General features: G+C 33.5%; 1 protein-coding gene across 1 annotated transcript; it reads right to left on the reverse strand.

The window, feature by feature from the left end:
- Nucleotides 1-435: 435 nt before the first annotated feature.
- Nucleotides 436-4,850, reverse strand: LOC110101640 (reticulon-like protein B21). The gene is made up of 8 exons (XM_028698845.1): nt 4,055-4,850; nt 3,908-3,982; nt 3,709-3,811; nt 3,544-3,618; nt 3,315-3,474; nt 3,132-3,201; nt 1,017-1,139; nt 436-922 (listed from the first exon to the last, which is right to left on the reverse strand). Exons 1-8 carry the CDS (start codon nt 4,620-4,622, stop codon nt 735-737), a joined length of 1,362 nt encoding a protein of 453 aa, XP_028554678.1. The 5' UTR covers nt 4,623-4,850; the 3' UTR covers nt 436-734.
- Between the last annotated feature and the right edge of the window lie 13,333 nt (nt 4,851-18,183).

Here is an 18,183-nt window from a genome sequence, read left to right on the forward strand (position 1 = left end):
CGATGTGTGATAGCTCTGACTAGTGGTTGTAGTGGTTAGTGGTGGTAGCAGTAGAGTGTGGGTCGGTGGTGAGTGATTAGTGGCGGAGCTAGTAACATTTGCCGACGACGGTGATTGGTGACAGCGACTCTAGTAGTCGTTGACGATCAGGCGGGCAGCGATGACTGGCCATGGTGGCAGAAGTGGCAACGGACAATAACAATGACGATGCATTTATGGACAATAACAATAGCAAATCATTCTTAAATTATGTTTAATTATAAATCAAGTGTTTAAAATATTATTCCAATTTATTTAACTACTTCAATACATTAATAAAAATATCAATAAAATACAATAATTTAATTACTTATAATCCTCTAGACAAAGAATATACCACAGAGTTGACATCCCTAATTAACTCTACACCAATCCCATCATCATGTGCAATCAGTGTTGAACGGCTAAATTTCTACCATTTATTAGCTGAATCAGTGCCATAAAAAAATATAAAATTCACATTCTAAGGAATCCAAAGCTGATGGCCAGCTTGATAATTGTAACACACATGTTATCCAATTATTATTATGGTTGGTTGTCACACCATGAACAAGGGAGGGCTCACATGCACAGGCATTATGAAATAATGGAAGACATAAAGCTGAGGGAATCTCATGTTTCTTTGTATTTTTACCCTCTCTAAATTCACTTCTAATGGAGCTCTTGCATTTACCCTACCTTCTTTAGCTGGTAATCTATGTCCTTTTTTTTGCCTTTGTTAAGCTAGGGCTACGCCTAACATTTTGTCGCTGTTGTTGTTGCTGCAGATGTTGATGATGTTGTTGTTGTTGTTGTTGATGATTTTGCTCGATCGGAACATCTTCATCCCATGTTGTTGTCATGCATTGCTGATATAGTCGTATGGCTACGACTAACATGAACACTAAACCAATGCACATGACAAAGATGAATTATTGAGATTTTTTTATGATTAATGGTTTTACGATCAAATTGGAGGTAAAAAATAGATTAATTACCGGACCAGATTCGGGCAATAGTGGATGATAGGTTCCAAATGAGTGTGAAGATGGCAGCGACTATTGCTTTCTTGTGTGTGCATGATTCCCAGCCGTCTCGAAATCTTTCTAGCCAAAATTTGCCTAAATTTAAGACGAAAAAGAATAATAATGTCGTGTGAAAGAGGATCAATATAGTAAAATAAATTTGTGAAAAAATGTATGTCAGGCTATTCTACCTAAAAGTTGAATCTTAGATCTACTTTAAGATTAGTGAATATAGTACATAAATAATTAATTAAATGCATCATGATCAAAATTTTGATTGGAATATTTTGACTCAATTTTTTTTAGCATGTGATTGTAATAGACAAACTAAGGAGATGAGAGTTTATCATTATAAAAAGAGAATTATAAATGTATACTTTTAGTGATAAATATCAATTATCAACAAATTTAAGAAATAATATTCCTTGCATGTTGTGGGGTAATATTTTTTTTTTCTATGGGAAGTTTTTTTCTTGCACTAAAAAAAATTTAAATTAAAATTCTTTTTGATAATACATGAAAAAGAGGATCACTTTTTTTTTTTTCAGGGTCACATTGTATACATCCATTTGTTAAAAAATTTAATGTCAGGTATATTCTATCCTAAGAAGTTTGAACTTAGATCTACTTTGAGATTAATATATATAATACATAAATAATTATAAAATGCATCATGAGCAAATTTGTTAGAATATTTTGACTCAAAATTTTTTTTGATTTAATTTTTTATCATTATAAAAGAGTTATGAAATGCATACTTAGAGATTAATATTCAATTATCTCACGATTTAAGAAATATATTCCTTGCTTAGGTTGTGGTGTGGCTTATGTTATTTTTTTTTTGTTTTGTTTTTTTATTTTTTCAGTTATTATTCTATAGTTTTTTTTTATTTATTTTTTATTCTTACTTCTTTGTGGTAAAATAATATTTCATTATTGTAAGAATATCATTAATTTTTTTGTTATTTGTTACATTTTTTGCTCTTTGAAAGCAGGAACTTTGTTTGTTGCGATGTGACTTGCTGATTATTAATAAAAATAAATTAGTAAATTCCTTTTTGATACAAATTAATTAATCGATTTTTTTAAAATATTATACCCAAGAAGTAAGAATTGAAATATATATGTTATTAAACATACTTGAATATTCTATATGCTGGCTTTGTAAATATAAAGATAAAAGAAAAGATGAATTTTCATTCTTTTAATATTATAATATAACAGAAATAAATGCCGCTTAACCGTATCGTGCCCAGCGCAATGGAATAAGACGACAAGAACTTTTGGTACGAGGGTTGAAGACTCCAAAAAAACGCTGGCAGCATATCGCAACAACAACGTCACAGATTACGCACACTATTTCCCTTCTCACTAAAGATGAAAGCAGAGGCATTCTTCTACCGGGATATTGAAAATGTTTCACTTTTTTCCCGAAAAAAAATTAAAATGTTTATGTTTTTGGACAATAAAATAAGTAAAATTCTCTATATTATTTTAATTTTTTTAGGTTATAAATTTAATGAGTTCTTTTTAAACAATTTTTTTTAAATTTCTTTTTAATATTAACTTTTAAGCACAATTTTTTTTTTAAAAATTTATAAATTTTTACACTGAAAATTAATGTTAAAAAAATTAAAAGTCTATCTTTTTTTTATTTATATTATAAAAAGTATATTAACTTGCAGTCTAATTTTTAAAATAAAAAATCAATACAATTTAGATTTTATTTTGAGTCAGATTTCTTTATTACTTCTAAATGTAAAATTTTTAGCTAAAAAATTTTGGTTAAAGCAGTCGGCAAAAATTATCCTGAAGAACCTTATTCATAAAATTGCTTTTCACTATAATTTTAAGGATGGTATCAAGGTATGCATTCTCTACATATTTATATCTTAGGTATCTTAAATTAACTCTTAAAAATTTATTAAAATTCTTATAATTAGTCTAAGGAAAGATAAGGTTGTTTCTATAAGTTTTGTTTAAGCTTGTGTTATAATCTTTTTTTTTATGTAAATAGTTTTATATTAAATTAAAAAAACGAAAAATAAGCATCATTCCAAAAAAAAAAAATAATGCTGCAAAAATTACCCAGCTTGGCCAAAGTCCACAAGGTAATGGAGCTTCCACACCTGCCCATAACGAACAAAAACACTGCCATCTGCCACCACAGCAAAATTTCTCAATCTTTTTAGAAACGTGCAGAAGAGCACTGTAATGGAGCAGAGCACAGCAGAAGAGTGCAAGAAAACAAACAGATCCTGCATTGCTGACCTTCATGGTTGTCGCTGGGTCACCTGAAAACAAGGCTCTGGTTCTTAAAAGAAGCTCATTTAAGTAAGGAAGGATTCTTCTTACAATCCAAATGGCTTCTTCTTCTCCCACCAAGTTGTAGCTTCCATCGCCCTCATCAAACTCCACGGCCTCCTCTCCCCTGCAACATAGAAAATTAAGATTTTGCTTTGGGAGATCTCTTTATTGTTCATGGAGCATCATACTTTACCTTCGCAGAATGGATCTAAAGATAAAGATTGCTGCGAGATACAGAAGACCCAAATATGAAATCACAGAAATCAAGCTGCAATAAGAAGAATTGAAACAAGTTGGCGATATAGAAATGAGAAAGGGGGATTTGTTTTCTTGAATGGCGAGGAAGGTATAAGTAAACCTGAAGTTGAGATCTTTAGCATAGGAAGAAGAGACAAGGACAAATGTTCCGAATCCAAAAGCAAAAGCAGTTTTTGATATATCTCTCCACATTACTAAATCAACTGAACAAAACAGCAATTTTTTTTTGTATTTCATTTGTAAGCCAAATATTTATAAAGTTTGTAAGATCTGTCTGTCTAATGGAGGCAGATACCAACCAATATGTTGCATCCTGTTTGAATTCCCATAGCTGGTCTCAAGCAAAATTTCCTCTTCTTCTCCTTCTTCTTCTCCTAAACAAGAAAAACGAAGACGAGGTTTCAGGAATTAGATCGAAAGAAGAAAAGAAAAGATAAAGATCTCACCTTGACTCAGTGCGACAGGATCTGGGTCCTTCTCTCTGAGATCTTCCACATAAGAAGCCTTCTTCTCAGACTCAGGCGATGGAGATACCTGTGTTTCATGAACTTCTTCAATCTTCTTCTCTTTCTCCACAGGCAGATCCATCTCCTTATCATCAAAGCTCCTTCTCTCCTCCTCCACTTCTATCACAACGGCCTCATCTTCTTCCTCCTCCTCCATCTCCTTCTCATTCCCCTGCCCACCACAAATAAGCAACACACCCTTCTCTTCCTCTCCCCTCTTGCAGCCAATTTCAATTGACCGCGCCTTCCTGAGCTGAATTGGGCTCCTCTGCGGTTCAGGTTCCCTCCAGCTCTTCCTCTTCTTCTTCTCCGCATCGACGCCATCGCTCTGGTTTCTTCGTAGCCGCCTGTAAACCCGCAGCCCCTCCTCATCATCGCGGCTCTCTCCGGCGGTATTGAACACCTTGATTCCTCCCTTAACTTCATCCATCTTCATCCTCGTCTCCCAAACAGAGCCAGCCATCACTCCATTTCTAATTATAGCCCTTCTTCTACTTGCTGGTTGCATGATGATCACTCTGCTTCTTCAAGTTACCTTCCCCTGTATCCTTCAACAGATTTAGAAATGAACGGTGCAATGAGTGGAGAGAGAAGTATTCTTCTACGGGACCATTTTCTCAGCTGCTTTCTACTTTTCCATTTGTTTGCAAGAAGAAGGCTTTTACTGCGAGGTAGGTGGTAAAGATGCAGAAGAGGTGGGGTGTTAATCTAATTTTAAGAAAGTATTATGAGAGCGGACTTTGCTTTAATTGATGATGATGATTAATGGCTTAGGCTTCGTTTGGAATAGCTTTCTTAAAAGCTTCTTTTTAGTACCAAATTTTTTGCTTTAAAAATAGTAAACGAAATCTTAGGGAAGTGCTCGCATGAAAAGTGGCTGCCAAAATTAAGGGCTGTAGTTTAATGTTTTCTGTGCTGTTGCATGTGAGCCACGAAAGATGATGGAATTACTTTGTCAATTGAGGATAACATTTATTTTTTTGCTAGAATCCAATACACATGTATGTGGTTTTTTTTCATGTGAACAGAACTCTTAAATTTTAGTTAGTTATTTAAAAAATTAATATCATTTACATTCGATTTTAAAATTATGACTAAAATAATAAAATTTGTAATAAAATGTGAACTCTAATTTTTGCTTTGGCAAAAATCCCTATAATTTGACTGTAATATACAGAAATATTTGAATTTGGTGGGTATAAAATATAAAAAATATGCATCTCTTCTTGGTCTGTTGATTGGGAGCTTTAGATACTAATCAAAAAGTCTTGAGTTTGAAGCTTGTGTATGTGATGTGTGTGTAAAATAGGTTGACTTAAATGACGCAAATGTAAAAAATAAATAAATAAAATAATAAAATAAGTGTGTTATATTTATAAACAAATAAATTTTAGATATTATGTATATAATGTTGCCTGAAAAATTATCTTTAATTTAGGGGATGTTTGATTTGCTGAGAAATGAGTATAGAATAAAAGAAATGCAGAAAATTTTCAAATTTGAGTTTTTGACTTGATGGAAAAAAAAAACATAATTTAAAGAATGCATTTTTAATTCGTTGTTCATATTTGGTGTAATTTAAATTGAATTAGTTTTGACTGAATTTTTTTTTTTCATAATAAGCTAGCAGTATTGTCGTTGCTTACCGCCGGTCACTGCTCACTGCTGATGTCAGTGCCACCACAAGGAGCCCCATATTGTTGTCGATGCTGATCGCCGTTGGCCTCCTCTATCATTTTACTTTATAATATATCAATTTACTTTCATATATATATTTTTATGGGACGGCTTTTGATTGCTAACTTTTTCACTATTTTCAATAATTTTTTTTCGCTAAAAAGTTGAAGTAATAAAAAATGGTTGAGATGAAGCCTTAATCACCATTGGATGTCTAAATTTGCTTTAGTTGGGGATGGAACATAAATAATTAAAAAGCATTTATTTACATAATTAACACAGATGAAAGATGTTATAATTCATTCTCAGAAATATTTTTTTAATCTTAGAAAGCTCCATCAAGTACTTGGAGTCTTGGTCCAAACCAAAACACCATGCATATATAATATTAAGATTAGATATAATTTCTCATAGATGATTATAAATTTATATTAAAAAGAAATTCCTAATAAATTGAGAGCTCAACCACCATCTGATTTTGGAGAAATTTTTACGTGTGGACATCGGATGTTACTCTAGGCCCGGTATCTGCAGGTAATAATTTCTCTTGATTTTGATGGTTTGAGATACTCTATAAAAGAAAACCTAATAGTCATAATGGACTCATAGGTAATGATGGAAGGCATGTGGTTGTTACAAAAAAAAGCAAATGGTTGTTATCCAATATTATGACAGGTAGGTTGTGACAATAGAAAAGGATAAACTTAGGATCTGTTTGGGTTGACAGCAACTTTTTGTAAAGTTAATTATAAAGCTGTTATGAAGAAAAAAACTTTTTGAAAGATAGTGTAGAATTAGCTTCCTAGTAAATTTAGAAAAAAACTTCTTTTCTGAGGTTATCAGAAGACTTCAATATATCTCATGAATGTCGATAAATTACTAAACTACGTCAAAAAATTTTATGTTCCTATATTTATGTTATTTTTTCTTCCTTGAATTTGGAATGGAGATGCTTTCCTTTTGATGAATACTTTTATGTCTTTGTTGTTTCACTAAAAATGAAATAACAAGACAAGAAAACATTCATTCATCATCTCCTTAATTTTCATCTCACTGATATGACAAATATAGTTAAGAAAATCAAGTGTTGATAGAAATTCTAACCTCAAAAGGCACCCTCTAAAAACTCTCAAAATTAACTTTTAATGGGTATTTTTGAATATATGTTTTAGTTTTGCACAAATTGTAATGGTTCAGTGTCCATTTTTGTTGAATAAATTAGGGAGAGATTATCAAATATTTTAAAAAATTGTAGAAAATTTATTTATGATAAAAAATATATAGTCACTCATAGGTAAATAAATCAATGAATATTATAAATATGAAGTGCAATACATTTTATTAATGGGTCATTTGGCTGGATGAAAAATGAATTTAGAATAAAATATAATATTGTATAAAATAAATGAAGTGTATTTGAAATATTTGGAGTTGTTCAGAGATGAGTGTAAAATAAATGTATGTGATTATTTTTTGTTTGGCTTCAATTAGATGAATGCAATGTAAAGCCAACTGAAGGTTGTGTTAAGTGGTTTGCAGGCTAGATAGGTGGTCCGTGTGAGATGGCTAGGGACGGTGATGGTGGTGGCTACAAGAGGAGGCTGCCGACAACGATGGTGATAGTCGGAGGTGACAATGGGTGGTGCCCGATGGGGAGTTGTAGGTGGCAGTGAGAGTCAGGTTGTGTTAAGTGGTTGGCAGGCTATAAAGGTGGTCCGTGTGAGATGGCTAGGGACGGTGATGGTGGTGGCTACAAGAGGAGGCTGCCGACAACGATGGTGATAGTCGGAGGTGACAATGGGTGGTGCCCGATGGGGAGTTGTAGGTGGCAGTGAGAGTCAGAGGTGGCTTCAGAAAGTGAAGGATGACATGCCGGTGACCAGCAATCTGCGACAAGCGATGACAATTATTGCAAATAATTTACAATGTATTTGAAAACAGCCAAATATACTAATTTCAAAATACGCCAAAATAGAACTAGGGTGAATTACAAATATACTAAAACTTTACTTTGCATTTCTTTTATTATAGACCAAACACCATTAATTTCGAAACCATTGGGTTTAAAATACTTTACATAATTTTACTTCAAACCAAACACGCTCTAAATATGATATAGTTTTCTCATTAATCCTATCTAATAGATAATTTTTATAAAATTAAAAATGTACCAAAAAAAACTCCAAAACCTATAATCATCATTCTTTACACCTTGCTTAATTTGACTTAATTAATTTATAACAAATAGCCTAAAAAAATACCCTCACCCCCCCACACACACAAAGTCACTTCGACTGATCCTATCACAGTCTTACTAAGTTCTTCACTTGGGTATATTTTTAAGTGAATAGAACCCCATGCTATAATCTAGTTGATAAGATAATAATCTCTTCGTTTGACAAACTGAATTATCTTTAAAATATGAATTTTACAAATTATTAAATGCAATCATTTAAGATTTATTATAATCAAATCTTTAATAAATTTACGCTAACTCAAATATATTAGAATTTTAGGAAGTTCTATAAAATCTTGCTGAGGGCTAGAATATATGCGGTGATAGAGTTATAATATTGCGTCTTAGCGTTGTACGGATACTCAGCTCACACATAGAGAATACAAGATATTTTACGTGGAAAACCCTGAAAATGGGAAAAACCACAGAGCCTTCCCCAGTTGAAATGATTCCACTAATGTTTATGTATATTACAGTGGGCTATCTCGCCCTTGAGGGTGATCAGATTACAAGTGTCAACCATATGGTTGAAGTCAAGGGTAGATGAAAGTCTGATGACGCTTGGTGGTCCAGTGGAAGTCTAATATCAGTTAAAAGTTCAACGTTATTCGGTAGTTCGACGATGGTTTGATAGAAGTCTGGCTTCAGGAAATGGTCCGATGGAACTCCGGGCTTAAAATGGTGGTCTGGCAAAACTCCGAGCCTCAAGTGGTGGTCTAACGGAACTCCAAGCCTTAAGTGTTGGTCCGGTGGGACTCCGGCATCAGGTGGTGGTCCGACAAAACTATGGGCGATAGGTGGTGGTCCAGTAGAACTTTGGGCCTCAAGTGATGGTCTGGCGAAACTCTTGCATTAGGTGGTGGTCCAGCGAAACTTCAAGCATTTGTCGAGGAGAAGCTAGGGGGCAAGAGCGATCTCCAATTTCTCTCTTGCTCTCTTTCTTAGGGGTTCCCTTTCAAGAGGGAGGAGTGGTCTATTTATAGATTTTCAAGAGTGACATGACCCGTAAATAGGAGGAGATCAAGGGTAAATGGGGAGTGGCTTGGATGGACGGCCGATATTGAATCCCCTGATCATGGACCATTTGCTAGACATTTGAAGGTCTTAATGATGTCGAAATTTCGTTATCTTGGGCTTGTTGGATTCTCGTCGAGTCGCTCGATTCGACTATAAGCATGTCATGTTTGGAAACCATTTAGTAATCCAAATTGTGGTTGGACCTTCAAACAACACTTCGGGCCCTTGATTTGAACCCATTTGGGCTCGAGTTGAGTCAAATTTGGTGTTGTAGAGTTCGTATTTCCGAGACGTACAGTTCGATTATAAGTTTGTTGAAATCAAAGTTCGGATGATCCCAATTTTAATTTTGAAAGTTTTAAACCTGATTTTGCCCCGAGATTCATGCCCGATCATGATAAATTTTTGATGATGTATCAAACCTAAATTTTGTAAATATGTCTAAAGATTTGTTTGGGACGGCTTTCTTACTATTTCTTAAAGAAGCTTTTTAAACAAAAAGCAGTAAGAAAATTATCCCAAATAAAGAGGATTCATTTGAGATGACTTTCTTACTATTTTCTAAAACAATATTTTAGTAGTAAGAAAAATTACTATAGAAAGTAGTAAGAAGGCGGTTCCAAATAAACTCTAAGGTTGAAATTAGGATAACCAGGTGTTTTAACTTTTAATATTCCCATAAATTTGTAAAATAGGGCAGTTAAAACTTTCAAGTATTGAAATTTAGTAGCATTAGAACATGAAAGTAAAAGCATTATATATTCTACCACTTTTACTGTTAAATTCTATGTGATTGAAGCACATTTGTGGGAGTTGGTGTGCTTTTTTGGTGTGGGTCAGCTTTGATTATGTCCATATCTGAAGCTGTCGCACATGCCTTTCCTCCCTTTTGGCCTTTAATTTTTCATAGAGATATGGATGATAACATGAGTGGGGCTTGGCCGCTTGGGGAAGTAAAGCTTCATGGTTGCGCTTTGATTCTCCTTCATCCAACCACTTCACTTATTTAGACTTTAACAAATAATAAAGTGCTTAAAGTATCACTTATCAAGATGATATTGATTAGTGCATGGATAAGATAAACAAGTGGGGATGATTAGAGTTTCTTAATTGTTTAATGGATCATCCAAACTAACTTATGGACTATGATTTTTTGTTTCGGTGATTTTCCTTCAATTTTTGTTGTAATCAAAGCGGTACTAACGAATATTTTTATTCAGGATAGTTAAATTAGTTTCAGCCAAAACGTGAAATCGTCTTTGGAGTATTGACTTAGGTGTCATTTGGAAAAGCCTTCTTACTGCTTTGTGAAGCAGTTTTTAGCACAAAATATTTTGAAAAAAAAAATAAAAAATAGTAAGAAACTACCCCAAATGAAATCTTTAATTTCTGATAAAATTATAATGCTTCGCCTAAAACTCATGTATTTTTAATGAAACTTCACTAAAACTCTTAAATAGTCATAAAAGTTTTGATAAATTCAACTTAGGTTGAAGCTAATGAGAATTTGGGCACAAAATATGATGTCTAGAACTTTGGGATGGACTAGTGCTCCAAAATTATGTCAAGTTGTCAAAAAATTTAAAATGTTCATAGTGACTAAATTTTGAGATTTTTTTTTTTTATATATTTTTATGAAGGGTCGGGGGACTAGCCAATATTTGGAACATGCTAAAATATTTCTCATATTTATTAGCTATAATTGGATTAAATTGCGCCTTTCAATGATCAAACACTACATGAATATGAGTCATTATTGTGGATATTTGTGACAGAATTTATCCGTTTATAATTAGTGATATAATTTTTCATAGATATTCAATTGGCAATTTATCGATGAACTAGAGAGAAAAAATTTCATGGTAAAGTTGATTGATCAATGTTCCCCGATGATCAATCAATTGGTCATGAATCATATCACACCCTACCTCGATCTTAAATCATTTTCTTCTTTCGCGTGCTTACTCACTCGACCTTGACTCAACTCTGCCACTCTCCTACTCACTCGGCATCTTTTCCTCCCTTTTTATATAGTTTATAATACTTATCCTTTCTATATTTTTAAATAAATATTGTTGTGGGCTAGAATATTCACAGCAGTAAAGTACGAAAAACTTCATGTCTTGGCACTGCACGAGTATCCAGCACACGAACAGAGAAAAAAGAAACATCATAATTTTTTACGTGAAAATCCTGAAGGGAAAAACCATGGGGTCATGCTTAGTTAAAATGATTACACTATTACTTAAATATATTACAAATGACTGGTTCGTCCTTGAAACTACGATAATATTACAATAATCAACCGTTAGGTTGAAATATAGTGACGAACGGAGATCAGGCAGAAATTCAAAGACGTTCGGTGGTCGGGCGAAAATCCGACGTCAGTTGATGGCCAGGCGGTAGTCTGACGATAGTTGGTGGTCGAGCAGAAGTCCGGCGATAGTTCGGCAATTATCGGTGGCCGAGCGGTGGTCGAGAGTCTTGTGGCAAGAGAATTATGGTGTTTCTTTCTTCCTTCTCTACCTTTTTTGGGTCCCCTTCAATGAAGAATAAGATGACTATTTATAATTTTTTAGGAGTGGCATGACCATTAAATATGGAGAATATTAAGGGCATGCTGGGAGTATTCTGAATTGAAGGCCAATATTGACTCCCTTAATCATGAACTGTTTATTGAGTATTTGATTGTCTTAATATATCAGAATTTGATGATCTTAGACTCATTGCATTCCTCTCAACATGTCGCTTGATTCGACTATAAGCATGTAACATTTGGAAATCGTTTGATCATCCCATTAATGATTCAAACTTTTCAAATGCGCTTCAGATCTTCGATTTGGGTTCATTTGAGCTCGGATTGGGTTGAATTTGATGTCGTTGTATTCATCTTTTCGAGGCATTCAGTTCGACAATAAGTTTGCTAAAATCGGAGCTCGAATGGTCCTGAATTTAATTTCAAAAATTTATGACTCAAATTTGCCTAGAGATTCTCACCCGATCAAAATAAATTTTAGATGATATATCAACTTAATATATTAACATCCTCTTCAAAATAATTAAATTACATATCTATTAATTAAACTTAAATTTCATTAGCACAAATAAATAAATAAATAAAATTTGAATCATTAATTAAAATAACTATTTTTTATTAAATATTAACTAATTCTGTAATTTTGAATGCATTAATAATTTTTAAAATTCTACCAATTTGCATGCTATACACATGCAATTAAACTAATATATTAAAAAATGACTTTGAAACTTTGAAAAAAAAAAAAAATTATCAATCTAAGATATTGTTTAAATGAAATCCATCCAAATTAAAACAAATTAAATATGAATTTTTTATAATTTAAATTTTGGTGCACATTTCTTTGATAATTTCATGATGCAATGCATTTAGTTAAAATTGCTATGAGCAACGCATCAAATTTTATATAATTCTCAAATTTCTTTGTGCTACCCATTATCTCACCTTCATCTTGAAGAACCACTAATAATACTTGTTACCAAACATGAAGTTATCGTGATACTGTCAATCAACGATAAGACTGTGACAAATTGCAGGAGAAAGACGAAAAAAGAGGAATTTTTATTACGTCCTCTGATCGGATGTAGATTTATATTCGGTCAAAGAATTGTTATTCGATTTTTGCTCGGTATTTGGTCGGTATTGCTAAGTATTGTTTGATAATAATAAGGAATACCACTATGGGAAGATCAATACCGAGCAATACCGAGTATTACCAAAAAATACCGACTTTTTTTTTATATTACTTGGTATTGCTCGGTATTGCTCGGTATTTTGTCTTCACATAATGATATTTCTCGTTATTATTGGTATTGCTCGGTATTTCTCGTTTTGTGCCTGCAATCTTAGTATCGGCCGAATGTAGCTCTATGTACGTTCACCGGACCAAATAAAAGTTCAAAAAAGAGAAAGCGAGGATGCAATTTTATTAAAATGAATCAGGAAGTTAGCATAAAATATACATAACAAAGGAATGATGTGTGGCCTGTGATGTAGCACATATGTTGTGTAGTAGAAGTACAATGTTGCTTAGATTTGGTAAAGCCTTCTTAGCTTCTTGTTGGTTGAAACAATCCTTTTGTTTCAAATTTTTTAGTTGACAATGGCTGATTTCTTTTCTATTTTTATCAGTAAGAATAATGTAAGAGGGCTTTTAATGGTTAAATAGTGAGTTCAATTAGTTTTTAGGTTAGTAGACATATTTAATGGTTATTAGACATATTTGATGGTTTGATGATTTAATGAGAACAAGCCATGTCCATAAAAGGCAAAAGAATCATTAGTGCCATCTAGGTTTACCACAAGAGTAGGTAATCGGAAATCACTCAAATTAGGATTTAATTTATCTAAATTCACCTTAGATGGGACATCAACATAAGGCAGCACAGTATCATCCGAGATCCGAATTCATGCCCAACCGAATGCCCCACATCACCAATAACAGGGGTGATAGTTTCATGCAAAGATAATTAAGCACACACATTGCTCTGAGCATTACTATTCAGATCATGAGGAACGATCTCACCCGCATTGAAACCAAATGAGCGTGTTTTAAATTATCAACATTTTCATGCATAGGTAACTCAGCCATATCCCCCGCATTCACATTATAAGAGGGAGCTTCAGCAAATGGAGGGTGTAAAATGCAACATTCTACTTTCAAATTACCCAAAGCTTTGCAGTGAGCACAATAAGAGAAAAATTATTCCATTTCCACAAACTGAATATAACCCAAAGTTTTAGAACCAAGCCAAACTTGATCAGGATAATGTTTGGTAACATCCAACTCAACAAGAACACGAGCTACCAAGGGTCTTGTGCCATTAGAGCAAGCATTATCTGTGACGCCCCAAGATCTAACTTGGAAAGAATTTCAATCAATTTATTAAAACCATTTACCAGAGCTATCTATAACTTCAATCAAACAGTCTAGCAAAAATCTATAACATTTATAACATCAATGTACAAGTCGATTCATATCTCAAAAGATCATATACAATACTCAGGAGCTACACTATGAACTGACATCTATCCTGTCCTGAGTACACCAAACAAAGATCCCAAACCATGAAGGATATGGGGATAAAATAGGTGAGGATGGAGATTGGGGAAAGAGACCCAAATCGAAATGGTAGGGGATTCCACATTAACATTAAAATGAGGAGTCCACTTAAACAATTTTATGAAGTAATTGCTAACAAAATAAGAGCGATGATAGAACACCCTACAATAATCTAAATCGTTCACTAACTTAATTAATACATTCTTTGGGTTGAGCAAAGTGACATAAAATTTACCAAAAAGTTTTAAGTTGAAAAAAAAAAAACTTGTGAATAGCATCAAGTAATGGATGGCGCCTTAGAAATTTCCCAACCAATTCAAACTCAAAGGGTGCCACGAGTGCAAACATCTCCTTATCCAAAATCTACAATGATGGTAAGCCATGGTGAGAAGTGGTTTTAAGAGCAGGAAATTCCACCGAGGTGGAAACCTAAAATAAAACATTCATAAAAGATCACAATTTCGACTTCCCATCAAAAAATCCAAGGTCAATCAAATGATTAACTGTCATTCAATCTGATTGAGGTCGGAAGTGGACCAAAGTCAACAAGCGGTGGTGGTTAGAGTAATTGTAGTTGGAAAGTGATAGAGGTCGAAAGGAGTGTAGTCGATGAGCGACGGTGGTCGAAGTAGAATGTAGTTAGCGAGCGACGGTGGTCAGAGTGGAATGTAGTTAACGAGTGATGGTGGTCGGAGTGATCGTAATCGGTAGGTGATGGAGATTGGAAGGACCATAGTCGATGGGCAAAAGTGGTCGGAGTGGACCATAGTCGGCAGGTGACGGTGGTTGAAGTGACTGTAGTCGGCCAATGATCAAGGTTGGAATGATTATAGTCAGCGGACAACAGTGGTCGGAATGGACCGTAGTCGGTGAGCGATGGTGTTCATAAGGATCATAATTGAGTGATGGTGGTCGGAAGGATCGTAGTCGACACACGACAGTGGTCTGATGTTGTCAATGTGGGCCATAGTCGACAGGCGATGGTGGTCGGTAGGAGAGTGAGGTCAGAAGGATCGTAATCGGCTGGCAACAGTGGTAGGATTGGATTGTAGTTGGTGGGTGATGGTGCTAGGAAGGACCGTAGTCTGGTGAAAGTGGTTGAAAGGATCATAGTCGGGTAGCGGTGGTCAAAAAGATTGAATTCAGGCAATGGTGGTCAGATGAACCGTAGTCAGACGACGGTGGTAGGCAAGAGATCTGACTAGTGGTGCAAGCTTGAGAAAACTAGAGAGATCGTTTACTTTTCTTCTCTTCCTCTCTCCTTGTGAAGAATGGGAGTCTATTTATAGTTTTTTTGTAGTGATATGCCTAGTAAATTGAGAGAAGATCAACGACACACTTGGAGTATTCCAATGAACGGCCAATATTAACTCCCTCAATCATGGATCATTCATTGACCATTCGAGCGTCTTTATGATGTCAGAATTTGGCAATCTTGGGCTTGTTGAATTTGTCTCGTCGAGTCAATCAATTTATTTATAAGCATGCCACATTTATATGTCATTTGGTCAACTGATTAATATTCTAAAGCTTCCAAATAGTCTCCGGGTCTTCAATTTGGACTCATTTGGGTTCAGATTGGACTGATTTTGCTGTTATTGGGTTCATCTCTTTGATACATTCAATTTGACTATAAGTTTGTTGAAACCGGAGTTTAGATTATCATAAATTTAATTTTAAAAATTTATGATTCATATATAGAACGATTCATTGACTCAGAACTCACACAGCTCTCACAATTTTTTTTCTCCTTAAGCACAACGGAATCTTTGGTCTTATTTAATAGAATTTACAAAATTTTAAATTAACTATTTGAAAAGGGGAATTCATTAATTGTAACATAATCCCTAATCAAATAAATACTAAAAATTTAAATTTATTTACGTAAAATTATTATTTGTAATTATTTTTACTAATTATAATATGTATACTACATTTAAAGGATATTAGCAATAAATATATAGGAAAAAAAATCTATAACAATTACTAGGGCTTCAAATAAACTGAGCATTTGACAAGCTACTTATGGCTACGCTCAATTATAGCTCTTTTATGATCGTTTGATTAAGTAATTAAATAAGCTTCATTAAATGTGTTCGACTTGTTTATGTTCATGTATAACATCATTGAAGCTCACAAACATGCTTGATACGAAGCTTGATAAGAAGCTCATTAAGAAACTCGATTCTTATTTGATACAAAGCTCATGAAAAAAAAAAAAAAACTAGATTATTGTTTGATATAAGTATTGATTAAGTCTCATTATGATTGAGCTTGTTCAAGATCAAAATATATTTATTCATGTTTGATAGATTATTTGATTTTGTGTTCATGAAGAATATCATTTATTAAAAGTATCATTTATGAGCTTGACAAAGTTACTCGTTTATAAGCTGGAGAGAGCTCGATATGCTAGATCGTTTATAGGCTCAACAAAGCTTGACAATTATGTTCTTTAAGAGACCCGGTATAAGTGTTTGTTAGAAATCTCAATAAGGCTTGTTTATTAAGCTAATGATCATCTTGATAAGGGTCATTCATTAATAGCTCGATAAGGCGCTTTCGTCAATAGCTCGATCAGGCTCATTCGTTAATTTAAACGAGCTTCTCGTTTAAAGCTTGATAAGTAGTAAACAATCCGAACATGGATTAAATATGAACAAAACTTGAACACAAATGAAAAAGCTTGAATCTAGCTCAAACCAAACTCGAGCAAGATATTAATAAAAGAGCTAAAACATGAACATGCTTCTACTCGGCCCGACTCAAGTCATTGTAGCCGTAACAATTATGATACTAAGGATAATTGATACGTCACCAAAAATCATCTTGATCGAGCATAAATCGCAAGACATTTAAATTGGTAACTTTCAAAACCAAATTCTGAACTATTTGAACTCTCATTTCAATGAACTTCTCAAAAGTGGAACATATTGACTAGACAACCCCAATGACATGAAAATTGGTTCAATCCAAAGCTCGAATGAGCCCAAATTAAGGCTTGAATTGTAACTAAAATTCTAAATATTAATATGGTGATATGATGGCCTGCAATTTTGGTATGCTTGTACGTTGTCAAAACGAGCTATTTGATGAGACAAATCCAACAAGCCTAAGATAAATATTGAACTAACGCTTTATGATTAAGAGAATTAATATGGGTCGTCTGATAGAGATTTTCCAATTTTTTTTTTTTTCATATTTTTCATTATGCCACTCTAAAAAATTAATAAATAGATCCATACTCTTTACATGAGAGGAGAACTAAGAAGTCAAAGCCTAAACATTATATCTTTAGATTCAAGAGAGCTCTGAGGCCCTAAGAATCTCGGTGTACCACTCGAGCATAAAAAATGTAAAAATCATGAAAAAATGAGTAGTCAAATGAAATTATGATTTCTGTGTGAAAACCAAAGTAACAAAAAAGCTATTCCAAATGGCGCCAATATTTTAATTATTTATATCTTTTAATTCTCATTTATTTTGAGCTACTAAAAGTATAAGAAATTTTTTATTATAATATAAATTATATTAAAAGACATTCAAGAAATTTAGTTAGTATTGCATGTGAGAAGACATACAACTAGGAGAATTTATCATTTTGGCATTATATAAACGTTCGCACACACACATATAAGATAAATTGAGTGTAACTCAAAGAGACAAGATTTTATATGAAAAATATAGAAATGAGAAAAACTATGGGTCCTAATCTAGCTAATATAGTTTTAAATTACAAGTCATAGGTTACTAATTATTTTCTTTCTCTTAATTAGAGAAGACATGGACATAATATAACACATAAAATATGGAATATGACTTTTAAAGCCAAAGTAAAAGTATTGGGGGCATTGGAGTTGTGTAGAGAGATTATTAATAATCTACTTAGTAGTTGTCAATACAAGAAGGTAACTAGACCAACAACTAAGAAAGTAAGCATTAGCCTTGATAGAGACGCTAGGTTTGGTAAATGGGTTGATTAAGAGCATCGATGTTATTACACGACAACATACATCGATCTTCATGTCTATGATAAGAGT

Source organism: Dendrobium catenatum, unplaced genomic scaffold, assembly GCF_001605985.2.
Source record: "Dendrobium catenatum unplaced genomic scaffold, ASM160598v2 fragScaff_scaffold_1163, whole genome shotgun sequence".
NCBI lineage: Eukaryota > Viridiplantae > Streptophyta > Magnoliopsida > Asparagales > Orchidaceae > Dendrobium > Dendrobium catenatum.

Coding starts and splice junctions, on each gene's coding strand:
- LOC110101640 (XM_028698845.1), bottom strand. CDS start 4,622: ATGCAACCAGCAAGTAGAAGAAGGGCTATAATTAGAAATGGAGTGATG. Junction 3,812..3,907: donor AAACAGGATGCAACATATTG/GTTGGTATCTGC, acceptor TGTTTTGTTCAG/TTGATTTAGTAATGTGGAGA. Junction 923..1,016: donor TATTGCCCGAATCTGGTCCG/GTAATTAATCTA, acceptor GCATTGGTTTAG/TGTTCATGTTAGTCGTAGCC.